The following is a 22,963-nucleotide window of genomic DNA, read 5'->3' as shown; positions in this document are numbered from 1 at the left end:
CGAGAACAGATCGGCAGGACCTTGGAAAAGTCGAGTGTGAAGAACAGCACGACACCGCTCGGTTTTGGACGACGGTGATACGTTGAACGAGGCGAACATTCGAGTGACCGCGACAGACAAGCATAGCCCAGGGACAGTATATGGGAAGAAAGCGCCTAGGATGGCTCAGACTACCTGTGCGTCCTTCTCTCTCGACCACCAACACACAATAATCGGGGCTGGGTTGCATTACCATCCATGGAGGGACTGTAAACGGACTTCTAGTGGTGGTGTCGCGGAAAAGTATTGCTTCAGCAGCTCATCTGTAATACCGTCAGCCGGTACAATGGGTATCTGGACCGGATCGGCCGAGAGTCTCGTAATAACCGGTGCTTAGCATGTCGTGGAATGCGGTGCGGTAATGGCTCGACGGCAGTAAAAAATTTGTCCAATGGCGACCAAGTTGGACGGCCCGCTCGCGGCGTATTGTACAAGATTCACACATGGCTGTCATCTCGCCTTGGAATTACAACTGACAAGGTCGATCCATGTCCAGTGGCCTTTGCCAATGTGCTCTTGTCTGGTATTGGAAGCCTTTTTTCATTTTTATAGATGTAGTTGGATCTATGTTTCGTTTTCGTTTTTTTGGTCATCGTATTGACCAAAGATACCTGGCTGGTACCTTGGGTGGCAAGCTGGATTGACAAAGAGATCTGGCCCGCGTCCGGACAAGTCGCCGAGGCAAAAGCTCCATTCCGGTGGAGCTTGGGGGCAAAATGATGGGGAACGTAGCCCCGCTGTTAAATGGTTGAGATGGAGCTCACAACCCTGCGCTAGCTGCGTCACTCCAAGCTTGCTGATTACCCCTCCATCCTAATGTTGAATTGGCAAATGACTGTGGACAGTGTGGGTTGAGGGACTGGGTTGTGGGTAATTGGGGGCCATGGCATTCACTGTAGGCTTCTCCTTCAGTAGACACACCGAACGAAGGACAATGTAGTAGCATTCAAACGTACTGAATTACAAGGCTCTTTTTCTTTTACCCGGCCACATGCCATTCTATCTTGTCTAACACTAGCAACCATAGATAACGCTCAAACATAAATCATCCAATAAATAACAAAAAGGAAAACAATCATTGTACCACAGACAAACTACACCACTTAAGCATCGTTGACAAACTTGGGCATGGTAGCCATGACACCGTCTCGCGCAATGTCCTCCATTGCCTGTGTGACCTCCTTCAGGAAGCGCTCGTCCCCGCGCAGGTCGTCGCCAAACAGCGACTTGATGCTGAGGATCTCGTGAGGCGTGGTGCCTCCGGCCTGAGCCTTGGACTGCAGCTCCTCGCGCATGGGGTCGTCGACCTCGAACTTGTTGCCCTTGTCGTCCACACCGAGAACGTAGCGGAACCAACATGCGGCGACAAAGACGAGCCGGCGGAAGGGGCCCGTCACCCAGATGGCCTCGGCGATGGACGGCATGACGAACTGCGGCATCTTGCCCGACGAGTTGAGCGCGATGCGCGGCAGCTGGTCCATGATGGTCGGGTTGGAGAAGCGCTCCATCAGGGTGTTGCAGTAGGCGTCAATGTCGACACCAGGGATCTCGGGCAACAGGGGCTTGACCTCCTCTTGCATCATCTGCCAGATGAACTTGCGGTACAGAGGGTGCTCCATGACTTCGTGCACGTACTTGAAGCCTGCCAGCTGACCGGGGTAGCCCATGGCCGAGTGGCTGGCGTTGAGCAGGCGGAGCTTGTGCTTCTCGAACTGCTCGACATCCTTGACGTCCTTGACAACCTGAACGCCGACCAGGTCGAACGGCGGCCGACCGTCGGCGAACTTGTCCTCGACGACCCATTGCATAAAAGGCTCGGTGACGACGGGCCAGGCGTCGTCAATCTTGAACTCTTCAGCCAGCCCCTTGATGTCGGGGTCTGACGTCCTTGGGGTGATGCGGTCAACCATGGCGTTGGGGAAGCCACCGTGCTGTGCGATCCAGTCCGCCATCGAGGGGTCCTTGAGCTTGGCGAAGCTCTGCAGCATGTTCCTCGTGATGGAGCCGTTCTTGAGCATGTTGTCGCACGACAGCACCGTGAAGGGCTTGAGACCCTGGTCCCGCCTCCTGACCATGGCGGCGTACAGGAAGCCAAAAGTAGTCTTGGGCTTGGCCGCGTTGGCCGGGTCGAGGTCGTGCTGGATGTCCGGGTGCTCGGACTGCAGCTCGTGGGTGTTCTCGTTGTAGTAGTAGCCGCTCTCGGTGATGGTGAGCGAGACGATGTGGGTGTCAGGGTGTGCCATCTTGGCGATGACGGCCTCTCGGTCGTCGGGGGCGAAGAGGAAGTTGCGGATGCTGCCGACGACGTGGGCGGTGCTGCCGGCTGCGGAACGCTCGATGACGGTGTACATGTGATCCTGCGAGGCGAGGACATCGCGCATGGAGGCGTCGGCGGGTTGCAGACCAACGCCGCAGATGGCATAGTCGCGCACGCCGTGGTTCTGCATCAGCTTGTCGACGTAGACGGCCAAGTGGGCGCGGTGGAAGCCGCCGACGCCGACGTGGACAATGCCCTCCTTCACGTCATTGCGATCGTAGCTCGGGATGCGGATGGACTTTTCAGTCTGGGCGCCGATATCGGCAAGGTGCTTGGTAGAGAGCTTGAAAGCCATTAAGCGTAAGGGGGGGGAGGTGATTTTTTTTTACTAGATGTGAGTGAAGTTTTGATGTTTGCTTGAAGAATAGTATGGAAGAATACAGGTAATTAAAAGAAAGCTTGATCTTGAATAAGGACAGAAGATGGTAAAACCAAAATAACCTTTTTTTTCAGCAGCGAGAGATGGGACAAAGGTTGATCGAGACGGTTCCTGTCAGCTTTTTAGTAGCTTATCGAAACAAAAAAAAAAATCAAAATCCCGCCGACGCAGAGAGAGGGGAAAGCTTGCCAAGGTGACGTATAAAGAAACAGTTTTTCTGACCGCCACTTGACGTCAGGGGGATCTGGGATGGAGTCCAGGGTCCAATGGAAAGATGGAAATGCGAGTCGTGAATGTGGGCTTCAGTGGGTCGGGAATGGGCCAGAACGGATTCTGAGAAGATAATTCCCACCTTTTGACTCCATTGAACGGAAAGCTTGGGCAGTACCAAGTTCAACAAGGCGGTCATGGCAGTAGAACTCGATAGGAATTTGATAAATTTAGTGTCCAGTTTGTGATGGTGCGGGCAGTAAATTTTTTTTTTTTTTTTTTTTTTTTTTCACTTCTCTGTTGTGACAAAAGAGCGGTCGTTTACGGACGTTACAACCCGCCAAGGAACCCTACAATTCGGTAACCTCCCGCGGGGTAGTAACCGCAAGGTTTGAGGCTAGCTCGAGGGGGGGCAAGGGACGGGACCTTGAAATTAAGCCACTAAAGCCCGAACTGCCGCAGCCACCAGAAACGAAGCAATAATCTTTGTGTAACCCAACCACACTGCCACCGTCCTTCTTTGAAGATTGTGATCCAATGACATGTGCAACCGGGCAAAATCCCGAGGCCAAGTTATGCCAACACATTTGAAAGACGCTGGCTTATCGCTGATCTTTGTCGATCTTTGTACATGCCGGTTTTCCGTTTGCTGAAGATGAATTAGTTAGTCTTTGCTACTGTCGCCTATCTTTGCTTTTCTAGTGGAGTGCAATTTGTTCAACAAACAGATAACTGCAAATAACATTAAGTGTCCTCGTCCTGTCTAAAGAATTACTAAACCTCATCATGCCCATCTTGTTGGGATTTTCGTCACATGCCTCGTAAAAGAATAGAGCAAAACAATAAGAAGAAACACAAACACGCAAACATGCAACACCAGAAACAATACCACACACCAACCTCGTCTCCCACTCGTACGTCTTACGCACACACCGACCACAAGGCTCCGCCATAGACACATTTGTACCCCTTTTCGCACTCGGTCGGCCCCGTGTACAACCGTCCTCCACACCTCCCAAACCTGGGCACCCTGACGGCCCTGGTCATCTGGATAGGCCTGCCTGCCTGCTGCTCATTGGACTCGGTGCTGGACTCGGTGCTGGTCTCGGTGGCCGCCCCTCCCAGACTCTTCACAACTCCGTCCAGGAACCCGTTGTTGGACCAGACCTGCGAAGCATCCCAAATCATGACGCCGCCGAAGCTCGGGAACCGCTTGCAGTACTTGATAATGGCATCCAGAGGACCCGGGGCCGTGTAGCCGCTGCCCGAAGCAGTGGGCGAGCCGGAAACCCCCAGCAGAACCTTGGTCGAGCGGCCCTTTTCGCGCGCCCACTGGTCCCAACGCTCAAAGTTGAAGGCGCTTTGCTGCGCGGCGCCCGGCTGGAAGTTTTGCAGGCCGCAGTAGTTGTTGTAAAACTGCACCATGATGAAGTCAAAGGCGACGTCGCTCGACAGGGCGGCGTCCATGGCCGCGTCGGGAAAGACGCATTGGGGCGCGGCGGCGAGGTAGAATTTCTTGGTCGCCTCGTTGGGTGACGGCATCATCGGGTACGAGTTGTCGCTGGTGGGGAGGACCTCGGCCGGCTTGGCGGCCGCGTCCATGATGTTGCGCAGTCGGCGGGCAAAGGCGGCTAGGTTGTTGATCCCGCGCGACTCAAAGTCGAGGTCGAAGCCGTCTATAAACGCCGTGCCAAATGGGCGGTTAACCGTCGCGGCCTCGCTCGTGCTAGTAGCAGGAGGAGGGCCAAACATGGCCCACAGGTTGTCGGCGGCTTTGTTGGCTGCTTCTACGTTGGGGAAGCCGCCCTCGGAGTATGTCGCGCCGCCGACGGACAGCAAGATGGTCTTGTTTAGGGTATGGCATGTGTTGATGTCGGCTCTGGCTGTCTGTTAGACTTGGGAGCTGAGAAACCATACGTGGAAGGGGTTGGTTGACCTACTCTATCTCGGGACACTTGAGAAGGTTCGTCCCCGGAAACTTGGAGCAACGATCTCCGACGTTGGCAAAGTTGATGTTGGTGGGGTTGACGATGATGTTGAGAAAAGCAAGGGGTATGATCTGTGAGGTTTTGTTAGACATTCCCATCGTCCCATACTCTCTTAGTGTCTGTATACTAACATCGACGTTGACATCTGTGAGGTTCACGATCAGCATCATGTTCTGTTCACGTGCATATTTTTTTTGCAGATCGAAAAGTAACATTTGACTTACTTTTGCAGTAATAACCAAGGCCCTCTTGCGCCCCTGCCTGTCCTGTCGGCCGGCCAATGGAATTTTGTCCTGCGAGCTGTCAGATCGTGTCGTTCTTAAGCTGCTGATATCCGGGTATTGGCACGTACCCCAATAAGCCGCTAGATTGTCTTGTGTGCCTGGAGTGAAGCCGGCATGCGCGGTTCCAAATATGGCCAAAGCCAAGGAAATTGTTGATGCGTGTCTCAGCATTTCGGTTGCTCTTGCGATTGTCCTGAGTGTGCTTATTGGTACAGGAAAAGGTTGGTGATCTACAAGATGTTCAGGGTCTTCTGCGATTGTCCAGATTGGCGTGTTCTTCTGACCAATGATGCCATGATTGAGGGCATTGTTGCATCGACTTTATAATCAAGATCATCAATCATCCAACCTCTTGTTGATGTCCAACATCTTGGCTGCGCATGAGGTTGGCTACAGACACGATACGCTGGCTGCCAGCAAAGAAAATCTTCTCGTTGTGAGTAAGACATTGTGAACATTGAGGCCTATACAGAGTACTCGAAAAGCAATGAGATCAGTGGTTGGAAGACTCAGTGAGTTGCTATTCGCAAACAGAGTGCCTCCATGAAGTTTAGGAAAATGTAAAGGTTGGATGGTGCGGTGTCCGGGAATAAGCAAGATGCACAGTGGCTGGACGTTGATGGAGAGCCAAGACGTGTTTGCGTTCAAGCTCCACCGCCAGCGCAGCCAAGTTATTGCTTCTTCGACCATGACGCCTCAAAAAGGAGCATGTGGCGGGGTCGATTGCCGTCGATGGCTGGATTGCCAGAAGCCCGTGTCGCAGGAAGGGGGGAAAAAAAGATACATCAGCAGAAGTGCGATTTTTCGGCAGCACCTTGTGTGCTCAGTTCTTATCATTTCGTCGTTTGCGGCTCGGAAGTTCTGATATTTGTTCCTACAAGGCCAAGAATTACGCCGAGTTGTCTGGTGAGGACCCGATTAGGTCCGTACTCAGCCTGACCAAATGCGGTCGGATGATAGGACGAGGACATACACATACATGGTATAAGCGAAGGTTGTATTTTAGCTTCAGGCTAACAGCCGTTTTACCCCGATGACAGCTTCCCCTTCTAAATGGTCGGTTATTTGCTGGGCGGCATGAACAATAGATAGGGCTGGTCAATTTCAGGGGCTTCGGTAGCAGTCATTTTATATAAAATCTCAACTAGACTAGCCCGTCTTTGGGGCTTTTCGGCCTTCTCATCATAACCTCTATTTGCTAGCAACTCAATTCATGGTCGGGGAATACCCCCCTCAGCAAAGTGGAATATTGCGTTTAGTGTTCGCCAGCCAGCACGAAATCCAGCAGCACCTGCTAAGAGAGGTGTCGCAAACAAGAAGCGTGCCAACGGGTGGGAATCAGCACCTGAATGCTTCCGGACTTGCAGTAAAAAGGCCGAACCCTGTGCCCTCATCTGGCGCAAAATTCGGAGGGGATGACAGTCGCTGAGCAAAAAGATGTATCAAAATTGGATTTGTCTTTTAAATAGACAGCGCTGTCGGTTACGCTCGGACAATCCCCATGGCTCTGCCAGCCCGGATGCGACTTTCTCAGCCACTACCGGCTCTGCATCATCTACTGCACTGACCTGGGAACCCGAGCCCCGTCAACGCGATATTGTCACAGCAGAGAGAGCATGCTCAATTCGCCCGTGTTTGCCATGTGTCACCTGCTGCACGCCCACGGACCTCCTGAAGCCCGTATTTCACATATCTCAACGCCGAATCCGGACAATACGGCACAGATACAGCTGGCCAGCCATGCTGGGAGACGATTCTACCATATCTCCCAAAGCTGTCACGATCCCGACTCCGACACCAACCCCGACTTTGGGGCCTTTGACACCCGTTCTGCCTCCACCTGTCGAGTCCGAAAAAAAACGGCTCCGAAAATAAGGGCCCGGAAAACAGCAAAGAGGAGCCAAATTTGGTGGCGGTTATAGCACTACCAGTGATCGCGGCGATACTGTTAGGCGTCGTCTTTGTTCTAATTTACATGTTCAAGAAGCGCAAGGAGGACCAGGGTGTCGGTCTTGAGGCCGGTGGTGGTGGCGCGCTCGGCAAGCCGCAGCTTTCTTCGGATGGGATCTTGCAGGTTGAGCCACAAGAGTTGTTGGCGGATCCGCCCGAGCCCAAAAAAGACCTTGAGGTTCGCGTGAGCCCAATTGAGATCAAGGCGGACGGGGCAATTCCGGTAAGATGGATAGTTGCGAAGCTCGGGAAGGCCCGGTGGAAGAATAGAAGTGTCGAGGCCCGGCGGGCAAAGGAATATGAGTATGATCAGTATAGGTTCATAACTGAATCCAGAACAGTCACCGCTGATTGATAATATATTCTCCCAAGTCCGACCTGCATACCGGCCGCGTTTCCTAATTAGAGATTAACATTGACCATAATGACCGCGCTTCCCAGTAAAACCATACTCCTTGCAAACTTTTTTTGAAACTCCATAACCTTTATGATCAAGACCAAACAGTATTTCTATCCCAATCCACCGTCGACATGTGCACGTTACGTCTTGACGATATCAGCCGCCCTCAAGATACCCCTCGCCGTCCGGCCAACCCACTCCTGTGCCACAGACGCGTTGGCATACTGCACGCCCTCATGGATGCCCGGGAACGTGACGGCCGCGTAGCCCGTGTCCAGGCCGGGGGCCATGACGACGTGCTTGTAGAACTGGCGGCCGGGGAGGCCACCCTGGCTGACGAAGCCGCGCTGAAAGTCCCTGTACTTGTAGTTGACGACCTTGATGAGATCCGCGTTCTTGGTCGACACGGCCAGCATCTCGAGCGTCTTGACCTCGGATGTGCGCTTCTCGAACTCGGCGATGGCGTTGTTGAGCTCGGACAGGTCAACGTTGGCAAAGCCCTGCCCAGCCTTCTTGATAAACTCGGCCAGGTCGTCGCGATATGCTTTAAGCTCGACGGCGTAATTGCCGAGGTCGAATGGCAGGACCTCGTCGTCAATCAGGCGCAGAGCCAACAGCGACAGGTACTGGCCCATGGCCGCGTGGACCAAAAAGCCCGGGTCGCCAAAGGTCGACATCCAGTGGTAGCTGTCGTAGTTGCTGTGGTAGTGCCAGACGGGGTCTCCGCTCTTGCCGTAGCTACCAGTGTCGAGCGAGCTAATGCCGTCTGCAGCAAATGTCAGCCAACTTTGGAACAAACACCCCAGATGGCCTGATCGCGGCCGAGGTTCGACCAAGGGGCTACTCACGATGAAGGAATGACGTGTAATCACTGCCGCTACCAAGGACTCCGACCATGCCGCCACCCGGCGCATCTACCCACATGTCATACAGACTACGGTTGAAGCCACCAAAGTTGGGATGGACGACCTTCTTCATGGTCTCTGTGGCAACTCTGTGGAGCTCAGGTGTAGCGGAAATATCGGGGTGAGGTCCGGAGACAGCGACGTCTGAAGGGTCGGTCAGCTTACGATCTTTTCAGTGATGAGAAATGATGGAGGTTGTCATCATTACCTATGTTCAAGTATGCTACTGCCGTTTCTGTGAGGCTGAGGATATTGTCCTCGACCCATTCAGTGCTACCCACCATGCCATACTCCTCGGCATCTATGGATTTGGTAGGAGGGTTAGTACAGCATTAACAAGTCAGCCTGCGTGAGAATATCATACCCCAAGAGGCCAAAATTCTGCCGAAACAAGGGAGTCATTGTCAGCATTTTTCCAGCATTCACAAAGGCCGATGAAAATAGGCAATCCACTCACATGTTGCGTCTAGGCTTCCACCCAGACTTCAAAAGCTTATTAAACACCTTGGTAAGCTCTACAAGGACAGCAGACCCAGAGTTTGGATCAGCGTTGCCTCCAATCATCCAAGTATCACTGAAGTTCAAAGGTCAGAAACTTGATACACCACAGGAATGGAGCAACCAAGTGGAAGAGTAGCTACCGGTGGTTGCCGATGACGACAGTCTCATCTTCATTGGTTCCGTTGATACGGCCAATAACGTTCCAGATCGGAGTAATCTTGCCCTCCATCTGGTTGTTGAGTGACAGTGTGACTCCGGGTGCGGGTCCGGTGCTGTAAGTCACATCTTGGATCGCACCTTGCCACCCGTTCCTCGTGCGGTTGACTTGGCTGGGGGTGAAGCCGTGTCCATCCAGGGCCCTGAGAAGCTCCTGTGCGGCCGCATACGAGATGGGAATGGAAGGAATCTGAGGCGTGACGCTGCTGATCTCGGTCCTCGGGGCGCCCTCGTGCGATGGGTATCCCGGTGTGGTCGGGTCGCCAGTCGAAGTGCTCAGGAACAAGACTGAACCCTTTTGAACGGAGCTAAACATCAGGCGGTCAGGAGTTAATTAGCTTGGTCAGGTCATCCCAACAATGGCCGGCTTGATCACTGCGGCTACTTACGATGGATTCCGAGCCGGCCCATGTGGATAGGCAGCAACGCCCTTGGCGACGGTGACATTGCCATCGTCGCCAGGGTCGGAGAAAATAACACAACCAATCATGCCCTTGTCCTGAGCATTCTTGACCTTGAGCCCGCGGAACATGGCACCATAGCGGGCGAGGGCGATCTTACCGGTCAGGTTAACACCCAGCTCAATGAGACGGTCAAAGTCCTCTTTGCCAGCGCGGCCGACGTAGACATACTCGGCCGTGACGTTGCCCGAGGCCGAGTAGCCGTGGAAAGTCGGCTGGTTATCCTTGCGCCCCGTAACGTCATCCTCCTCAAGTGCATCCTCCTTCAGCGAGATCTCCTTGCGTTTTCCGTCGGCAGTCGTAAGGTGCAGCGATGAAGATAGCGGGTAGCTGAGGTAAACGTGGTACTCGTTGAGCTGTGCGTTGAAGCCGTGTTCATTCCACCGGGCGGCAGTCCATTCTGCAGCTTGACGACCGAGACCACCAAGCTTGTTCTGATGGCCATAGTATTCCGACCATTGATCAATAGTAACGTTGTCGAAGGCGTTAACGACGACCGTCTCCCGATCATTCAGGACTGGTGGCCATTGCTCGGTCTCTTGACGCTTTTCCAAGGGTTTCCTGTGGGTGTGCGGTGCGAAAGGGTCCCATTCGCGCTGACATGCCCAGGTCAGACCTGATGCAAAGACGACGACGGCGAACGTGGAGAGTTTTTGCCGCATCTTGTCTATCTGACTGCCTTACTATTGGAACGTGTATGGGCTTGTTACACTACTTTGGCGGTTAGCGCAGTAGTATCATTCAATTGCCAGTAAGGCGGCTGGGACAACTGCAAGGTGAACACGCCCAGGTGAAGAAATTTTTGACAAGAATGGGGCCGGTTCTAAATATAAGTAGTACCTGACAGACAAATACTGAGCCGGAACCGGACGCGCAAAACATGGATCACATCGTGTAGTGTCTGCTCGGAGCATAAAAAGCTGCTATATAAGTCATGCCAAGACGCCCGAGATGGCTACCTAACTACGGGTCCTCAAGCAACATCCCCGCACTTGCGAGTGAATGTCAAATTCGATGACATTATGTATAGTACGTTATCGGCCGAAGTGAGGGAACGGTACGGGGATCAGAGTCTCGGCGATGACGATCTTGGCATATTGCCGTCATCGGTGTCGGGATGCCGTATAACAAACAGTAGGCACAGGGCGGGGTAGCTCCAGAGACAGAGACGAGCTTGTTCTAAGCAAGTTGATGTAGTACAAGAAACGCTGAGCTCCATCGTTGGCTGATGGCGATGCCGTCATTGGTCGTGTAGGAAGCCCTGCAGCTTGAAGAGCAAGATTTGATGTGATTATGGACATAAAAGGAAGCTGTATTGTTGTCGATGACTTTGCATATCGCAATGGCGCATGCAGAGGATGTTTAATTGTGGATGAGTTTTTTTTTTTTTTTTTTTTTTTTTTTGTGCGGGTCTGAAGAAGTTAGTTAAATAGCATGAACCATCATTTCCAGCCCAGATAAAAAAAACTTTCGTGCGTGAATAAGTTGCTGAATGAATCGTCTGTCAGTGCATATCCTTGGTTGAGCTGCAGGGCATGATATATTGACAACGAAATGCCAAGCACAAAATCACGCCGTTGTGAAGGATGAATAGAGGGACTCAGGGATGCAGCGGTGTAAACGGCGGGACTGGTGGGTTTAAAAGGATGACTTGAGATGAACTGGTAAATGAAGATGCACGCAGTAAGATGACTTGATCAACAATTGCAGGAAGGTGCATGTCTCTAGGGTCGAGTGGATTGACAATACAGGAATAAAGAAGGAGGGAAAAAATCTTCTTGACCGTCTGTTGAAGAGAATTGGCTCGGGAAGATAGGTTATCCGGATATTTATTGATGCGCCGAGCATGTATGTATGCACTCGGATGACCGGTCCGTAGCCTTTGCCGTCGGGGATATGTTTTTATTTTATTATTATTATTATTTGTTTTTAATCGCTTTTTGTTGTCTTTACTGCTATTTTTGCTCCCAAGGTTAATACAGTTAATTAAAGAGTACCACGTAGTAATGGTTGTGTGGCAAACGAAACGGTTTACTGGTAGGTGTGCTGGATGGCGCCATTCTCAGATTGATTTGCTGGGCGACCCGAAACATGACCGGAGAATTTGCTAAAACTTAGCTTTCTGCCTTAGGTATCAGGTATCAATTAGGCGCCTGCCCTGCGCATGATAGCCATCCATGCTTGCCATGTCAAGCTACCACGTTGCACCTTCCTTTGAGCTCCAAAGTGGGTCGGTTGATGGTGGGGCGAGGAAGAGAGAATTTGCCACGTGACTCGAGTCCCCTTTCTCCAATGCAATTAGCTTTCCACCGCCGGCCCGACGGGTTCTGCAAAAGCTGCAGGCTAGCAGAGATCCTTGGTCGCATCGACACGACGTTGCCGACCCAACCAGGAGAGATCAATCAAGTGCTCACCACCACCAAAAGCAAACCAACCTCAATCAGTTCAACCTGGTCTGGGCTAGACCTGTTCAGGCCCCCGGGAAATGGCGGGCAGTACTTCCTACGGCACGCTCGCCTATGGAAATCAGCATCGATAACAATATCCATAGTTTTGTTCTGTGCAGTCTGTTCTAGATGGCTGCCTGTCTTTCTTCTGTCTATGTGCCTGCCCACCTGCCTCTTTTCCCTCATCGCGCCGACCTGCCCATTCGCCACCGGGGAGATCGGCTCGACGCATGATGAAGATGAACACTTGTAATTAAACCCAAGGCGAGCATCACCAGCACAAAATAAAAAAAGAACATAAAAAATAAAAATAAAATAGAAAGTGAGCTTTTCGGAGGAATTTCCTTGCCACAACACGTGCAAACCATCCCATCCATCCATCCATCCATTCTTCACCCAGCTTGATCACAAACGAAGAGTCCCGTTAATTCGTAATTACCACTAAAAAAGCCAGCCCACCCACCCACGTCCCACTGGCCGCTGTTTGTTTGACAGCTCGAGCTGGAGGGGGGAAGCGAGCGGAGCCAAGGGGCGCTGTGCATCCAGGACAGGGGTGTCGGCCCTGCTCTTCCGCCTTACCGGAGCCAGGCCAGGATGTATCTGGGGGAAATGTCCTTTGTGCATGGTGTGGGCTTGATGCTTGGAGCTAAGCTATTGGTGCTTGGTGTTAGCTGCGTTTTACTTGGCATACTTCACTCGGCCGATATTTACCCACGCAGTTGTATATTTCTCAGCATTATGCTATTCTCATAGCACGAGTTTTAGTTGTCTTCAATTGCAGTATTTTACTATGGTACTGCTTGGGCTGATTGATCGTCGAGGGAAAACTAATTCCAGGCCAGGTCAGTATATCAACTGTGTGGCAGGGTCATCATGGTTGACAACAAGGTAGACCGATCTTATCGTAACCGCCTCAAACACCGTAAGCGAAGATGAAAGCCGGAAAAGGCACCGAACTTACCTAGTCATGCTCTCTCGTCTCTGTGATTTTACAGGCACATAACAGGCCAGCCGGCCAGGTAGATAGGTAGATAGCTCGCCATCACATCACCCTTGGCTTGGTTCAAATCGCGTCAGCTAAGGGTCATTGTGTGGGGGAACAAGAAAGATAGAAAAGAAAGAGGAAAATATCCAAGTCATTTGGACAGATTGTATTGGCTGAAATGATGCATCACTCTCGTCTATAATTTAGATTGATTGCGAGATAAGGCCAACGTCTTTCGTTTTTTTTGTTTTTTTTTTTCGTTCGCTTCGCATGCCGGACCCCCATCCGCTTGTTGTATATTGTGGCCGGACAATATCTGTACATCCGTCTACTCTATCTGGCCGGCCGTTTGGGTACAGGCGGGAAAATAAGATGGTTCCCACCCTGGTCTACATTTTTTTTGGGGGGGAAAGAATTTGGGGGGTTTGCATGGATTCCCCTTCCCCAATCTCCAAATGTAAAATAGGCACAAGCGGGCCACCACTCCGAGTCTGGAACGGACGATTGGTCGCCGAACTGCAAAGCAGACCTGTTCCTGGGGCTTCCCTCTTGGCTTTTTTTTCTGTCAGTCCCGTTTGCATGATCACTTTTTTTTGTCTTCTTTTTTTTTTCGTTGACTCCTTTTTTTTTCCTTCCCTCTGCCGCGGGCTTTCCCCCCTTGACAATCTCGATAGAATTTTCTGCAAGCCCATTGCATTAAAAGAGGGATTATCCACAACACCATCTTTAATTCTTTTGGGCTGAATTTTACAGTGTGCCTTTCTTTTCCCTCTCTTCAACTCGGGTGTGTTGGGACGACTAGAGAACGAGGGAGCTGGAAGTTATTACCGAGCATCCAAATCGCGGGTCCATTGGTTGACAATCCGATTCGCGTGGATCTGTCCAAGCCATTTCGGCTATCCCGTCCATCCATCCATCTAACAAAGCCCATCCACATATAACAGGAGAAGGAGTTGCTGCTTGCTGCGATTTCGTGTTTGGGTCTTTATATTCTTTTTTATTTTTTTATTTTATTTTTTTATCTGGGTTTTATTTTCTTGTCCCTGGAATCAGTCGCTTTTCTTCGTTTGCCTTGCAGCTCGAACAAGCAAACCAGGTCGCGCGAGTAGGAGGCACTTCCCTGTTACGGTAGCCGGATCTTGCATTCGTGTTGCATCCGATCGAAAACCCAGTTTGCGCCACTGCAAAGGGGAAACAGAGTGTGGAGGGAACAAGGGAGAAAAGAAGGAAAAAGAAAAAAAAAATCCCCTGTTCAGCAACGGGAGGTTAAATCATGAACTAGCAGATGGAATCGAAACCGACAAAATCACTGGCATCATTATCATTACCATCGACAGCAACAACACAACATCAACAATAATGTGGCCCTTGTCCTCCCGACCGTCCGACTCGGCCGTGGTAGGCGACGTCAAGGTGGCGCTTCCCCCGCCTCTGGGCGCGCTGGACCTGCGTGACAGGCGATTCCAAATAGGTTCTGTGCGCAGCGCCAGCTACCCGAGCAGCAACCCCGGGGAGCTCAGCAGCGGCAGCCAAAGCAGCAAGCTCGCCCTGCATGTGTCAGCTTCTGGCGGCGGCGCGACAGACGACGCCGGCCAGCAGCAGCAGCAGCAACCACCACCACCACCTTCGGCAGGGTCTTTGAAATACATTCTAGAGCATCCACAGCACGCATCTTCTGCCCCGTCGTTATTAAAACACTCACATTCTTCATCCTCATCTTCATCATTATCCCTATCACTGGACAGCAATAAAACAGGTGTCGCATCCAAAGAAATCGGCGAGGGCAGTTCCCGTGGACCGACACCGTCGCCAGCGATTGGAGACCTGCAACTTTCATCCAAAAACTCATTACGAAATCTTCAATCTCAATCGTCTGCCCAGTCGACATCAGCCCCGACCTCGGCTTCGGCAACGACAAAACCCCAAGATCGACCCAAATCCAGAAAGGAGGATCGCCGACTCAACAAGCTCCGCCGCCGCGCCAGGACAATGGAGCCGCCCGTGCTCTCCTTCTACGGCGCCCAGCCGGTGCCGCTGCAGTCGCGCTTCGCCACCATCAAGCGTCGTCTGATTGCCGGTCGCGAGAAGGAGGTGGCCGCCAGCTGGGCTCGGCTCATCGTCGCCCTCAACGCTGAGATGGCTGCCATCCGGGAGACTTCATCGTCGCTCGAGCTGATGGGCGCCATCGACTATGCCGATATTGAGGACCCCGAGCGCATCGCCGAGTTTAGTAAACTGCTCAAACGTTTCGGCGTGGGTGTCGTCCGTGGCGTCGTCCCACCCCGCGACGCCGAGGCCTGGGTCGAGGAGACGAGGAGATACCTCGAAACCAAGCACGACATCAAGCCGCCTCCGCCGCAGGACCCGACCTGTTTCGACTTCTTTTGGACACCAGCTCAGATCAGGGCCAGGGCGCACCCACACGTGCTCCGTGCCATGAAGTTCGCCATGGGTTTGTGGGACTCGACCGAGGAGGATCGCATGGCCACCCGTTTCCCCATCACCTACGCCGATCGTATCCGCATTCATGTCAACTCCAACGCCGCCCCCGCACCTTCAGCACAAAGTGAACCAAGTCCCGAGATGACAGCCGCGGCAGTCACAACACCTGCACCCACCCCCGCACCAGCAGCAGCAGCAGCCATCGCCACCGCACCTGAACCTTCCGAGCAAACTGCACCATCAGCGCCGGCATCCTCTTTACCGTCACCAACCACAGCAGCGGCAGCAGCCGACACTGCCGCTGCCGAAAATTCAGGTATCATCATCGCTCAGGTCGACGGTGGGTCGCTTGAACGCTGGGAGCCCGACGGGTACGGGCGCAGCGGGACGTATGATTCCATCTTCCGTGGCGACTGGGAAGACTACGACCCGTGGGATGCGGCAGGGCGGATCAGTGCGACGCCAGACCTGTACAACGGCGCCGGTGCGTGCAGCATCTTCCGCATGTTCCAGGGCCTCGTCGCTTTGACCCAAGTCCAACCGGGCATGATCAGACTGCTCCCGTCGCCCAAGCTCGTCACGGCTTATTTCCTCCTGCGGCCCTTCTTCTCTCCCAAAAAGCCTGCACCAGAGGGTGCGGCACGCGAGGGCCCGGAATGGGAAGCCTTCCTCCACCCGGACAATTGGGAACTGGACGGGGAGCAAAGCACCATCATCCACGGCGCGGTGCCGGGTCACGCACAACGTGTCACCGAGCTGTGGCACCCGCACCTCGACCTCAAGCGGACCTTGGTCACGCCGCCGGACCTGCAGGCGGGCGACTACATCATCTGGCATTGCGAGACGGCCTACACCATCACGTCGTCGGCTGTTTCTTCGTCCTCGTCCCCGACGACAGCAGCAGCCGAGCCGAGTACCCCCGTCCCCAAGGCGACCAACACCGACGGGCCACGCCACGAACGCTTCATGGTGTACGCCCCCGCGTGCCCGCTCACGCAGACCAACGCGCTGTACATGGCGCGGCAGCGCAAGAACTTTCTCCGCGGTCATCCGGGTCCGGACTTTGACAGCACAGGGACGGGGCTGGGGACAGAGGCGCCGCACGTGGGGCGGCTCGGGGAGAAGGAGATTCGTGAGGTTGGTGGTGAGGAAGGGCTGAGGGCCATGGGTCTCGCGCCGTGGAGCGCAGGGATCGGTGGGGGACAGAGCGACGACGGGTCGTCGGCCGAGGAAGGGGGCGCCAAGGCCGACAAGATGGATGTCGACGGCGAGAGACCGGCTGGTGGCGAGGCTGAGGCCGACGCTTCAAAGATGGACGTCGACGAAAAGGCACCGGAGCCGCCGCTTTCGGCTGCTGAGGTGGAGCTGGTCAGGCTCGCCAACATCATCCTGTTTCCTGACAAGTACGAGTTTTACATGGCGACGCGCAACAGCTCGCCGGACGGGAGGGAGAGGGAGGCTTCTTGAGGAGGGTACGAGGGGAGGCGGCGTGAGGTGTGGTAGACTTTTTCTTGCATAAGGCGGAAGACGTGGGGGTGTAATGATGTGCATTGGATATATAAGGTGGCGCGTGCATTATTTCTTTGGCTCGATTGCTCATTTGCTTTTCTTGGGGTCACCATCTTTTTTGTAAGCTCTGGGGGTTTTGTTCCCGTTCTGTCTTTCTCGCTCTCGTTGCGCTGTATATATATACACGGCAGTTTTGTCTCCTCGAAATTGACCAGGACAACGTTTTGACCCATACGCCGCCTAACACCATGTCCGATGACTCTCTTGCAAAATTATGTTGGTGTATTGGGGGCCGTGAACCTCTCTTTACTCGGGTGCTAAATTCCATTACAGCGAGGTCCCTGGTGTTACATCGGTAGCTCATTCGTCTAGCGTACCCAATCCCAGCACTACGCGCAGCACCTCGAACCAGCCATTACTTATTAAATTGGTATCGACACCGACTCTCGGCTTGCTGACGGGTACACACTTAACTAAGGGCCCGTCTTTGCAGAGTATGGATACGTGACATATGTGTGAGGCAAGCACGGCGCAGTGGGGTCTGCGAATGCACACATGTCTCTGGCCAGCCCTTGTCGCAATTCAGTCCAGCGGGAGAAGAGAGGAAGGGAATCTCAAGACTTAGAATGCTACCTTCAGCATGCCCAGATACCCATCGGCTTCCTCCCCAACACCCAGAACAGGCAGGGCATTCGCTACATCAGCCGCGATCTGGGCGTTGTCGTTCCTGTACTGCCACGCCGAGACGTAAAGCTTAACGTCGGACGCCGCACATCCAGGACTCAGCTCAAAAGCCGTGGCGAACGCCCCATGCGGCGAAGTAGGATCCCTCAGGGGTTTGCTGTACTCTTCCGGCAGCTGCTCTTCCTCGCCCAGCGGCAGGTGTCACACGGACCTGAGCTTGACCAGACCGGCAATATGCAATGGCGAGCCCAACCCATTAACAAAAGCGGAGTATATTTTTTATTTTTTTTTAATAATAACGGCCGTACCAATTCTATTAAAAATGAATTGTAAAATATATTATATATCATTTTAAACGTGGAATTTTACTACGTTTAATTGATATTTTCAACCTTTTCATTTATAGTAGTTTATTAACAAATCATTGGTTTTTAAAAATTAATTTGTTTTATTCAAATTAAACATTTATAAAAGAAATATAAAGATAATATAAATAATATAATTCAATTATACTAAAACTATACGTCAAAATAATATATAATATATTTTACAATTTATTTTTAATATAATTGTTACGGCTGTTATTATTAAAAGAATTAAAATGTATTCCGATTCTATTAGTGGGTTGGCTCGCCATTGCATATTGTGCAATATCTGGCCCACGGTTTTGTCGAAAATCATGATTTTGCAACCCCCTCTTTGAGGGGGCCCACAATGTACAGCACCCAAGTATACCTGTTTCATGCCGGGAGTGACTTGCTCTTCCAGCCAGCGCTCGGTGCGGAACTCGTGTGGCTCGTAAAGTATTGCAGGGTCTGTGTGCATCAGGTATGTAGACAGGCGGTCTGGAGTCCTGGACTGGCTGCAATAGAGTTCGTGCCCACTCACGTTTTTTTGGTATAGTCCACTTCCCATACCACAGGTCGACATCCGGAGAGCATCCTGGGAGGCGAACCCCGAAGCCGAAGCTGAGTCTCTATGTAGATGTCGTTGATATGTCCTAACTACCACTATCGAGACAAAACCCCATGTTCCAACACCACTGGATAGGTAAGTGTCAGCAGATGCCATAGGCCTTTCTTGACGCATGCCTGAACCACGCCTAAATTTTGCCATTCAATCAATCGCTTGAATTGAGGGTTGGTCTTCTCTAGTTCTCTAGAAACATCTCCGGGAGTTACATGAGAAGCCTTAACACAGGACTACTTTAGCTGATCGGGCTCTTGTTAACTCCAGTGAGTTCAGTGATTGCTTTTAATACGGCCAAAAACTGCTACTGACTTTGGTATCCATGGCAAGGCACGAAATCTGGGAGTCATATGAAGGACGTTATGGAATGAATCATATATAGTAAATGATCAGCTTCAGCTTGTAAACTATCAATCACTGTTTGGATTTACGATTCGGGGTCGAAAGACGCATGTTTGTTAGAAGCAGCATTAGCGTCACCAAGATAAATTGCCGTGATTACATCTTCACTAAATGCTGAAAACATATACTCCCGATTTATATTACCAAAGCCCCTGTACTTATTAAGGTGATTGATAGCCGTCTGCACAATCCTTCTCAGTACGGGCTCAATACGTGATACTGCAGCTCGGGACAAGTACGGCTCGATTGGCGTCCTTTTGATATGGTGATGACCATGGTCGACCCTGGTGCCGTGGGAGTTTAGCAAATTGCGAGCATGTAAACGTAGGGCAACAGTCAGCCTGTTCTTTTTATACGGTGTTCACTACCGTTTCCAGCATATGCCGCGCCCGTGTTCCGCCCATATAGTCCAGGATGACATGGACACGTCCGAGGCCGGAGATATTCAACCGCTGATCAGACGGTGGGAGCAAAACATGCTCGTCAACGCCGACTCCCTCCACAATGCTTCTCGACACGCCCAGCACCCTTGCGTCGCTAAGAAAGCGCGCCACCTGCGCACCGGCCCAACCGATCGTGCTGGTAACAGCCAAGATGAGGACGGTTAGGCCACTTATGACTCGCCGACACAGCGCCATCCAACAGCTGGAAACTGGGTTGACAAGGGCGGCGACGGCGACGGGGCCGCAGCTGGCGCTCGGGAGGAGCACGAGGTCGCAATTGAGCACATTGGCGTGCTCGGCAGTAGCGGCGCCGTTGGGGCGTCGATGTAGAGCAGGCGCCCAGGACGCTCCTCTAGGTCAACGCCATCAATGCTGGTGTCAAAGGGGAGAGGTGGTGCCCCGAGACGAGGGATGGCGGGTCCCTTGGCCGCGCCTACGCACAATGGAGTGCAACCCTGACGGCTTTGACGCGCAGTTGCAGATGTGTTGATGGCGGGGCTGCTGAGACGTCGGCGGTGAGGGAGCAGCGCAGAGGCAGACTCCAGTCTTGAACACTAGCGATCTTCATTTCTCAGGAGAGTTTGTGGTATGGCACAGTGAAAGGTAGGTGTTCTTGTTGGTGATCCAACTTTAGGTTTGAATAGTTGCAAATTGCCGCCAGCTTCCATGTTGACACTGAAATTGAACCTGAGATAATAATTAATGAATAACCTTTTCAACAAATGGTGAACGCTTTAGAAAATGTGTTTATACGAAAATTGGAGTAACCCTTTCCGATACTAATCCTTCATCGATTTACACTAAATGTTAAGGTACGTGAAATTGTAAAAAGAATTCCCTGCCGCGCTGTTTACCTGTGCGTCGTAGGAAATTTAACACATTATAAACCATTTATGAAAAGCCTTTGTACAAGGATGAAGATCTTATGAGAAAGTTTTGATTTCAAATGTCAATTTATCCTAAAGACAACCTTGTGTGTTTCTGTTATATATTGGTTTTGTTTTTATGTTTTTCCTGAATCATATTTAGTTACGGGACTAACTCTACTAATTTAGTTATTTTACGAACCCTGATCGCAGCCAAGTGGAGAGGCAAACAGGCATGTGAGCAATTTTCATAATGGGTATTAAATTATTAATATGCCAACATCTATTTACGGTCCAGAAATGCCCACAGGGCATGATGGTAATTTAATCGAATTACTAAAATAGAATATCTACACTTACAAATCTATTTATATTTATTAAAACACTGGCACATTTCTTCTCATTCGCTTATACCGGTATTAACCAGGGAGTTTATACCTGTACCCAGTTTTGTTTAATGTAATTTTTGTTTTATATAATCACGTTATTCCTTTCCGAAACGGCCTGATAATTTGTGCAATCCGCTTTTCTTTTCAACAATTAATATAACTTGTTCGATTTTCTTTTGTCCATTGTTTCAGCTTTTGCAATTATTTCAATTAACCCCTTAAAAATATTTTTACAATGATTTTTCGGCAAATAATCATTATTTCCGCTTTTCTCGCCATTTTTCCAACCATCGTTGCCGCCGCTATGAAGCAAAAGATGATAATACTCGGAGAGTCCCCTAATAGTTGCCTCGTTCAAATGGGTAAAGATTTAGCCAAATTGGAGATTAGTCATTCGGCGTTCGTCCATAATATTGATAAAATCACATTTCATCTTGAAAATCACGGTGATATTGTGCTTCATCTGGATCGCAGATGCGAATTAACAATTGAAAACCCTCCCAAAAACTCCCAGTTTTTGGTTTCGCCCTACGACCTTTTCAAAACTGGTCACAAAACCTACGCGACCCCCGAAGAAAAGGAAGAACATATTAAAAACCTTAATAAACTTTGTAAGTATAGCCGGTAACCAATAAACCTTGGCCAAAAGTGATTAGCTTACATTTTTTACAGTGCATGCAAGGCGAAACAGCCCTCTAGCCAAGCTGGACAAATATTTATCACTTGGGCTTGTTAATCTTCTGGGTCCTGATTTCTTTTCTCTGGTTACAACAAAACTCGTTACCAAGGATGCAAACAAAATTGAATATGACTACGTAACGCGGAAGCCCTCTTAAAAACATTGCAGAGCTATGGATTTTATCAAACGTTCTTGGTGGCAGACAAGATATCTCTTTTTCGCGATATTACGGACAAGTGAGGCATGGGAACGAGATCGAGGTACGCCGCAAAAGCTGTTAATTACGGGTGGTATAGCTTAAGTGAAAGACGAATGGAGTTGATGGATGTTTGGCTTTAATTTGAAGTGCTTACAAACGAAAGGCTTCGAAATAGCATTTTGTGCTGTGAGTGTGTTCTTCCATGGTGTTAACAATGCACGAGTCCCTACAAAATTACTACCATAAGGGCTTTACTCTTTACTCAAATACAAAAAACGTAGCATTCGGAAGGCACCTTTTCAAGATACTCCGTCTTGCATATGAAGTGATGAAAAGGTTGAATTAAGGTTAAAAAAACAACAACCGCTCACACACCTCCATTATATTATATACACGAGCGTCTACCAACCAGAGCCATGCATGCCGTGACTTCAACAACGCTGTAAGTTCAAATAAAGCGGATAGGTCCCTCAGATGTGTGCTTGCTGTAAGTGAAAAATGGGGCGTGAACATTGCCAAACACTACGCTTTTCTCTCAAAGGGGAGAAAATATTGTAATCTTCTCAGCACTGCCGCAAATAAAGTTCCGAATTGGAAGCTGGCGACGAGGCTTTTAAATTATTAAATCTTCCAAAAAATAAATGGTGGAGGACAAACACCTCCGGTCAAAAACGATATTAACCCGATCGAACAGTCAAACTTGACAAATCTACAATCTACCACGTCGAATGCGGATAATGCTAATTTCACCAAATTTTATAACTCTATGTCGGATAGCTCTACATCCAATGGCTTTTACCTCGACAAATACGGGCTTCTTATCCGCGAGCATTTTGCGGCAAAAGCTCCAACCCTAATAGCTCCACGGACGGGACCAACTTCGCCATTGGCCGCCCTGTTAAACAGCCATACCCGCACGAGCAATTGCATGGCAACCGATCAATCCGCAATTCCGTCCTCTCCTTCCGGGGAATTCCCCTCGCCCGATTCGTTTTCAAATACCAACTCGCTCATTACATTATTACCACCGTCGCAATCGTTATTATTATATTGCCAACAAAACTCACAATCTTCCCAGCTGGCAAACACAACCCCGCAATCCCCATCGGCAATTTCACGTCCCCCGACTTAGAAACTATCTGAGGACTATGCTGTTCAACGGAAATTGGCGGTATCATCATTATCTCCGTCATTACACGACTCTTCGAAGCTCATCATCCTTGGGAACAACGACCCAGTCGAATACCCTATCACGACGGCGACGGATCCGCGGTCGGCATCCCAACTGTCTTTTTAGGC

At 51.0% G+C, this 22,963-nt stretch overlaps 7 protein-coding genes across 7 annotated transcripts; 3 read left to right on the top strand and 4 right to left on the bottom strand.

The window, feature by feature from the left end:
• Window positions 1–1,142: 1,142 nt before the first annotated feature.
• PgNI_10174 (uncharacterized protein) lies at window positions 1,143–2,651 on the bottom strand (the record flags this gene model as incomplete). Its single annotated transcript, XM_031130148.1, has 1 exon — window positions 1,143–2,651. The coding sequence occupies one exon, from the start codon at window positions 2,649–2,651 to the stop codon at window positions 1,143–1,145; it is 1,509 nt and encodes a 502-aa protein (XP_030980353.1).
• Window positions 2,652–3,866: 1,215 nt separating this feature from the next.
• On the bottom strand, window positions 3,867–5,388 carry PgNI_10173 (uncharacterized protein; the record flags this gene model as incomplete). The annotated part of the gene is made up of 4 exons (XM_031130147.1): window positions 3,867–4,824; window positions 4,886–5,004; window positions 5,065–5,106; window positions 5,158–5,388. The coding sequence occupies 4 exons, from the start codon at window positions 5,386–5,388 to the stop codon at window positions 3,867–3,869; spliced, it is 1,350 nt and encodes a 449-aa protein (XP_030980348.1).
• Window positions 5,389–7,192: 1,804 nt separating this feature from the next.
• PgNI_10172 (uncharacterized protein) lies at window positions 7,193–7,522 on the top strand (the record flags this gene model as incomplete). The annotated part of the gene is made up of 1 exon (XM_031130146.1): window positions 7,193–7,522. The coding sequence occupies one exon, from the start codon at window positions 7,193–7,195 to the stop codon at window positions 7,520–7,522; it is 330 nt and encodes a 109-aa protein (XP_030980347.1).
• PgNI_10171 (uncharacterized protein) lies at window positions 7,500–11,056 on the bottom strand. Its single transcript, XM_031130145.1, has 7 exons — window positions 9,579–11,056; window positions 9,114–9,497; window positions 8,930–9,046; window positions 8,837–8,853; window positions 8,681–8,773; window positions 8,416–8,640; window positions 7,500–8,333 (listed from the first exon to the last, which is right to left on the bottom strand). Exons 1-7 carry the CDS (start codon window positions 10,310–10,312, stop codon window positions 7,708–7,710), a joined length of 2,196 nt encoding a protein of 731 aa, XP_030980350.1. The 5' UTR covers window positions 10,313–11,056; the 3' UTR covers window positions 7,500–7,707.
• Window positions 11,057–14,441: 3,385 nt separating this feature from the next.
• On the top strand, window positions 14,442–16,991 carry PgNI_10170 (uncharacterized protein; the record flags this gene model as incomplete). The annotated part of the gene is made up of 1 exon (XM_031130144.1): window positions 14,442–16,991. One exon carries the CDS (start codon window positions 14,442–14,444, stop codon window positions 16,989–16,991), a length of 2,550 nt encoding a protein of 849 aa, XP_030980349.1.
• A 2,447-nt stretch (window positions 16,992–19,438) lies between these two features.
• Window positions 19,439–20,099, bottom strand: PgNI_10168 (uncharacterized protein; the record flags this gene model as incomplete). The annotated part of the gene is made up of 2 exons (XM_031130142.1): window positions 19,439–19,883; window positions 19,969–20,099. The coding sequence occupies 2 exons, from the start codon at window positions 20,097–20,099 to the stop codon at window positions 19,439–19,441; spliced, it is 576 nt and encodes a 191-aa protein (XP_030979930.1).
• On the top strand, window positions 19,508–19,861 carry PgNI_10169 (uncharacterized protein; the record flags this gene model as incomplete). The annotated part of the gene is made up of 2 exons (XM_031130143.1): window positions 19,508–19,691; window positions 19,734–19,861. The coding sequence occupies 2 exons, from the start codon at window positions 19,508–19,510 to the stop codon at window positions 19,859–19,861; spliced, it is 312 nt and encodes a 103-aa protein (XP_030979929.1).
• Window positions 20,100–22,963: the final 2,864 nt, after the last annotated feature.

Source organism: Pyricularia grisea, chromosome VII, assembly GCF_004355905.1.
Source record: "Pyricularia grisea strain NI907 chromosome VII, whole genome shotgun sequence".
In the NCBI taxonomy this organism is placed as follows: domain Eukaryota; kingdom Fungi; phylum Ascomycota; class Sordariomycetes; order Magnaporthales; family Pyriculariaceae; genus Pyricularia; species Pyricularia grisea.
This window is presented reverse-complemented; position numbering and strand designations above follow the sequence as displayed.

What these genes read in the sequence shown, in the direction of transcription:
- PgNI_10171 (XM_031130145.1), bottom strand. Translation starts at nt 10,312, where the DNA reads ATGCGGCAAAAACTCTCCACGTTCGCCGTCGTCGTCTTTGCATCAGGT. An exon ending in AGTAGCATACTTGAACATAG is followed by an intron (nt 8,641 to 8,680) that starts GTAATGATGACA and finishes ATCACTGAAAAG; the next exon opens with ATCGTAAGCTGACCGACCCT. An exon ending in TTACACGTCATTCCTTCATC is followed by an intron (nt 8,334 to 8,415) that starts GTGAGTAGCCCC and finishes CATTTGCTGCAG; the next exon opens with ACGGCATTAGCTCGCTCGAC.